The sequence below is a fragment of the Rhincodon typus genome, chromosome 9 (genome assembly GCF_021869965.1).
Source record: "Rhincodon typus isolate 14 chromosome 9, sRhiTyp1.1, whole genome shotgun sequence".
Lineage (NCBI taxonomy): Eukaryota > Metazoa > Chordata > Chondrichthyes > Orectolobiformes > Rhincodontidae > Rhincodon > Rhincodon typus.
In genome coordinates, this window is record NC_063340.1 from 63598865 (window position 1) to 63605683 (window position 6819).

A 6819-nucleotide genomic window follows, 5' to 3' on the forward strand; every position below is an offset into this window, starting at 1 on the left:
GCAGCATCAGAGGAGCAGGAAAGCTGATGTTTCAGGTCTGGATCCTTTTTTCTGAAGAAGGGTCCAGACCCGAAACGTCAGCTTTCCTGCTCCTCTGATGCTGCTTGGCCTGCTGTGTTCATCCAGCTCTACACCTTGTTATCCCTGACTGCAACCAGGCATCCAGTCAAACATCATCGATTCTACTGCCTTAACTGGTAACTCATTTCAACATTATCATTACACTCTATTCGCTGTAAAATGCTCTGGGATTCTTAGTGCATGCTGAATAGTGCACAACTTTGATGCACAAGGTAAGCATATCATTGCAAATATTACCTCAGTAACAGGTCTCTCAGCATGTTCACATGTGCTTTTGTGCTTTTGCCTAAAGTACCTAAAACCATCACAGCACATTTTGCATAAAACATTCATGAAACTAAAATTGTAATATCAAACATACTGTAGAGTGAGTGAGTGAGTGCTGAGTATAAGCTTCTGAGATACTTCCACTTATTAATAGCATATATTCATATACATAATATATTGAAATGATACATTCATTGCTGACCCCAGCCTTGTGCTTTCTCTAGGTACTAAAATCCTTATGCATGTTCATGCCTATGTGTACGTATTCCTTAGTTTGAAAGTGGCCCAAATTTCCCGGCGTGTGCATCCTGAAATGGAAATGCCGCTGGCTACCCCACTTGTGCTACTGCTTTAGCAACCTGACTCTGCATATTTTCCATCATGTGTACAAGAATACGGGTTACTTACTGACTTGGAGAGTGTGGATAAATTCTGTTCTGTGAGGTAGCACTCTAAAGCTATGTCTGTTCCATCCACATTTCACTGCTAACGTCTATCTCATATTGGCCACTACTGACAGAAAAGCGTTCCTAGTCATACCAATGACATCAGTGAAGACCTGACTTGTAGTTCTGTCTGATTTCTGAGTCTGTCTAAGCTAGAAAGAATAATCCGTCTAATGGAATACCAGGCTTCTAAGATAGCTGTTTGAAAATCCACGAAGGAAACACCAACAGCTTTTTATATCTCTGGCTGGGGTGTTTTCTTTATTCATTCATGGGATATGAGTATTGCTACCTGGCCCAGCATTTATTGCCCACCTCAAGTTGCCCTTGAGAAGATAGTGGCAATGGATTGGGAGGGATTTACTGAATTTATGCAATAATCCAAAATCGTCACATAAGTCTGTCACATATTGCTAGTGTTCACAATATATCATGGCTCTGTCTCTTTCACATAATTGACTCACAACTTAATTTCAGAATTTCCATCGTTATAACCTTTTATTTTTAAAGGATCTTCCAGGATGTGAGTTACTTGACTGGTGCTTCATATTGAGAATCTATTGTAATTTGCAGAACACTTTGAATTTATAATGTTTGCACCTTTATTTAGCAACAACATTTGACTTCCAAGCAAGCAGCAAGTGACTCTTAAGGGAAATATTTTCTACACCTTTAGGGTATCCCATTATTCAAACAATTCTGATCTAGGGAATTCTAGCTGTATTCATACATTATAGGTTGGATGCATACAATTGTTGCACTACTCTGTCCTATTTTTGAGGTCAGTGTATAGAAAGTGAGGTGGGGGAGGGGGTTGGGGAAAGACACCTCCTTCTCCATGCCCCAACGTACTAATGCTATATATTTCTAGCTCATAAATTACCATGACAAATTCTGCATTTGTATAAAACTGTAAATAATACAGGGGAATATAAAATGATAAACAAATTAATCTAATTAAAGCAGAATACAGCAGGTCCTGAAAAAGTATTATACTGGATTCAGAATGTTAGTTCTTTCTCTCTCTGTAGCTGCTGCCAGACTTGAGTTTCTCCAGTACATTTTTTGTAACAAACGAGTCTATTTGTATTGATAAGTTTAATTTAAAACTTGTTCAAATTAATTTATGTAAATGATAATACAAATAAGATAGCCTCGTTGATTATTATGAATTTAAATCGCAATTCTGAAATAGATTATCTTTCAACTCAGAAGAGAATGTTCAGGGTATTTTCCGTATCTTTACTATGAAATTCCTGTAAGTTCAGTGAACAAAATAACTACAAATGCCACATTTAGAAACTTCCATTCTTGGTTTGTTCAGATTTATTTGTGCCATTACAGGACCTTATGCAATATTATATAACATGTATCTAATGTTATTTAGTCTTACATTGTTACTGACTTCATGGAAAATAATTTCAATAATTTTGTTTCTTCGTTCAGATTTGTGATATAATATGCAAGTGGGAGCAGGCCTCCAAGGAACAACATCCTGGCAAATTTGAGGGAACTAGAACTGTCCGGCTCACCTATAAGAATAGGTAATGTTTGAGGTAGATAAAATTAGCATGACAAATCTTCCACATCTTCACCATCTTCCTTCCAAAGGTTCTACAATAGAGTCTATTATCCTTTCATATTATACTTCACTGATCACTTAGTGGCAAATTAGGAAACTTTTTGTAATTGTCTTGTACCTTTCTTTTAAAATCATCATAAAACTAACAAATAAAAATTTTCATCTAACAGAAAGAGTTCTGATTAGAAATTAACGTGCAAAATGGAAATTCAGCAGTTTGTGAACTTGTTGATTTCCCACCCAGTGCCTTGTTTAAAATCCCACACCTGGTTGTTAACTGCTTATAAACACACTTGTATACTGTGGGATAGCTTCATTTAAACACCTACCTCATGTAAATGAAGAAATAAATTGCATTTGTGTCGTGCTGTTCATGACCTTAAGGCACTCCACTAGTATCACTGAGATGCTGCTTCTCAGACGAATGTAAGAGGTTCCATGGCACTATTTTGAAGAAGAGCTGGTTGTTCTCCCTAGTATCCTGGTCAATATCTCTAGCCTTCAACCAATATCACTAAAAACAGCTGTTTGTGGAACCTTGTTGTGTGCAAATGGGCTGTCGCCGTCTCTGACATTACAAGATAGTGACTACACTTCAAATTACTTGTAAAGCACTTTTGAATATCTATGGTTTGTGAAAGAGAGAAATTAAATTTGTCTTTTTTTCATATTAAATATTTTGAATATTTGGTCCATTGGGACTTCAGAGTACAAGCTCTTTTTGTAGGTTGGTGAAATTGGACATCATCATATTGACAATGCAGTCACTTCATTCAGAAAATCCATGAACTTTGTAAGGAGTTTTAATCTAAAAGTTTCAGATGGATCTTTTGTCCCTTGACTTTAAGTCCTTAACCAAGAATTCTCGGCAATTAAGGGTAGCAATCCTTGAACTAAATTAGTCCAAATTATCTTAACATTTACATTACCAATTTTCCATTTAAATTCTAAAATCTTGTCAGTGAACGAGTTAACCACTTCTTGTCAAAAAACTCAATCAGGAAAGTCAGTCAAGTAACATTTCTTTGTTCCATCCTAAGTTTGTCAATAAATAGCAGCACCTTAATCATAAAAAAGTACTCAAGGTACATGGGAACACATGATTAATAGGTATAATTAATATTCATTATAGGCAATAAAACTGATCAGAGTGGCTTAACATCAAGTAAGTTCCATTTATTACAAGTTAACATCAGGCCAGCCTCTGGAATTGACATAGAGGCTCTAATTTTTGTTCCTGATCAGGATCCCAGAGACAGGACATTCCCCAGCTTTTATGTCAAATATGGCTACTGTTGACTACATATCATGGCTCTGTCTCTCTCACTCTCTCTCATAATTGACTCACATCTTAATTTCAGAATTTCCATTGTTTTTACCTTTACTTTTAAAGGACCCAGCCTGGAAGAAAATGTCCTGGGAGGTCATATTTTTATCCCAGGGTGACAGGGTTCCCCTAAGAGGTGAACTGAGAGTCCGCAGAACAAGAGTGAAGGCTGTTGACTGAAGCCTGCCCCTGTGCACCTGCACTGCCATTTAATAACAGGAAAGAATGAAACCAAAAAATCCCTCTAAGTCCTCACCGCTCACATTTCTTCTCCCACACACTCCCATACACCTTCTAATCCTAGGCATAGCCCTGTGATGGGCTGAAGTAATCCGATCAGCCGTGATCCTATTGAATGGCAGAGTAAGCTTGAGGAAACCGTCTCCTTTTCCAGCTCTTAATTCATATGTTCTTTGAGAGCTTTGACAGTTCCAATAGGTTTATACATTTTTAGATTGACTGTTGACATCATTTTGCAATCCCAAAGGATACCTGACATCCACACAAATACACTTGATGCCTCACAGAAGGGCTTCTGATACCCTGACATGACCTGGGGCAATATCTACAGGGGCATCACCTCTCTAAAGAGGTACCTTGGCTACCCAAAATAAGTTCACTGAAACAGACCTACTCTGACCTGTTCTGCTTGACACTCTCTGTATTCCATACAGCAGGAATACCAAAATCCAATAAATGACAACTGGCCATTTAAATATTCAGTTGTCTCCAGGATAGGCACGTATGTGAAGTCTGGGACATCCACAAACCTGCCCACACAAAAATCTGAAATGTCCACATGTCAGGACAGAACTTTTGACTCTGGGTTTTTGACATTTTCAGCTATTTATTGTGATGACAGTCTGGGGCCAAGTCTGCAAGGTCTTTTTTTAAAAATAGATTCCATGTGAAGCTAATAAGAGCTTTTAAAAACATTACCCTATGGTGTTTGTTAAATGTTCAGTTATTAATTTTTACTGATAATTTCAGAATTTTAGCAGAGATTACCAGATCTTAAATACAACCTCATCTTTGCATGTTGGTATAGTATGGATAAAGGCGTTGCCTTTCTTTAGATTATTGGGACTACCTAGTATCAATTTGACAGTCCCTTTCTGTCACTGTAGTTGAGCATTCTCATATCTGTTTAATGCTGTTAGCACTAAGTTTTTTTTTCATCTTTTCTCAGGGATTTAACTTACATGCAAGATACACACTGAATAAAAATTGCTTTTCTCTGGCTAGCTGAGTTATTCAAACTCTCAGAACTTCTATAACATCCACTACATGGGCAAATATCTTTCCATTCCTCTTCTCTGAGTGGCCTCTCTTCAAACATTTCTGTCAGAAGTACAGTTTTGGTGTTTTACATAGATTTTTTTTATTCATACATTGCCAATCAAAATCATGCACCGCATGACAAGAATTCTCTTATTTAGGGCACTACCTTATTTAAATGTCAAATTATTATAAACAGTCGGGGAGGCAAGCCTGCTATTGAGGTTAGCTTCCAGTTGGGCAGATTATTTAAAAATAATGTGCCATAGAACTAAAACAGCACAATGTTCAAGAAAGGCCAGACTCTGTAACCAGAACACTTCCCGTATCGATTAGAAATTCCACCCAGTCCATTATTGGGACCCCACTTCCTTCGAATTCAAGTTTGGAGCCGTTCTTCCCTTTCCTTCTCTTCTATTGTCCAACCAGTCTCTTAGCCAGATATTAGCATTATTTTGTAATTCATAATATAGGTACTCTTAGGAAATTTTTCATTTTAAGTTTATAATCTACTTTGAAGTCTATGCGTTAGAGCAGGTACCTTAGTGATTGAGAAGAAGAGAAAGGTTAATGTTTTGGCTGGGAGTTTTCATCAACACTGGTAGAGACTTTGATTCAAAATGACAGAATTTTACTATTTTCCCATTCACAGACTCTACTTCTCTTCCCAAGCTCGTGGAGAGACAGACAGAGAAAAACTATTGCTGATGTACCAAACAAATGTTGAAATTGTCAATGGACACTTTCCTGTAAACAAGGAACTTGCATTAGAAATGGCAGCACTACTGGCTCAGGTAAGAGTGTAACTAACCTATTAAACGATTCCAGTTTCAACAATTTGTCACTTTTTAATTCTATAAGCAGGAAATGTACATTAGTTCATTAAATGAGGTGAGGTTAGATTCGTAAAATACCACTGTGCTAGAATAGTTTTCTAAGTATTTGGTTTTGCATTTTTCTTCCTGTTGCTATCATTTTTTTTTTAAATTATGCCACTGTGTAGCACACTTTGTGCTGAACTAAATATATATTTCTAACATTCCAAAACATCATGGAATATTAGATTCCTGTCATTAGTGATACTACTGACTGCAGCATTTTCTCAGAAACAGCTTGTGAAGATCAGTGTGCAACATCACAACAATATAACATTTCCCCACAAAAAAGTGTGACTTTTGGCAGTACTAACACAGCTGTGTAGTAATATAACAGTTCCTACTCTCAAAGCTCATAAACCCCAGTTTGGAAACTAGAACTTTTAATTCTGATGCTGCTCACTTTCAATCACAGGAATACAATTTAAATGATGTTGCTTGGCCTGCTGTGTTCATCCAGCTCTACACCTTGTTATCTCTTAACAGAATTTAAACACTTGTTTTATACATATTATTTTAACATAAATGGCACCATTTACATATACAGTTAATAAAAATGTTTTGTCATATCTGACAACCAGCTTCATTCCCACCAAAACCAGCATTGTTAATATCCCACTTTTTTTTCTGCTAATTCTAAAAAAATGTTTTATATTCAGATAAAGGCTTGGAATATATGACCCTCTGCTCCTCTTCCATTAACTTCTTTATTTAAGCCAGTAACATGTGTTGCAGTTATGCTATCAGCAGCTCTACAAAATCTCATAACTTAGTCATTTCTCTGTGTAATCCTTGAGTATAAATACTAAGAGCTGTCGTGCTGCATTTGATCCTTCCTACACCCAAAATGCATCCAGCAAGGGTTAATGAACAGCAATTAGGAGCGGCACCCTGGTCAATTGTTTTACTAGGATAACAAGGTCTAGAGCTGGATGAACACAGCAGGCCAAGTAGTATCATAGG

At 36.9% G+C, this 6819-nt stretch overlaps 1 protein-coding gene across 2 annotated transcripts in view; it reads left to right on the plus strand.

The window, feature by feature from the left end:
* plekhh2 (pleckstrin homology domain containing, family H (with MyTH4 domain) member 2) overlaps nucleotides 1-6819 on the plus strand; it is a 121884-nt gene that overhangs the window by 108915 nt on the left and 6150 nt on the right. For both annotated transcript variants that reach the window (XM_048601254.1, XM_048601255.1), the window contains 2 exons: nucleotides 2241-2338; nucleotides 5634-5775. In XM_048601254.1, coding sequence (XP_048457211.1) covers nucleotides 2241-2338; nucleotides 5634-5775 — 240 coding nt within the window. The remainder of the gene's footprint in view (nucleotides 1-2240; nucleotides 2339-5633; nucleotides 5776-6819) is intronic.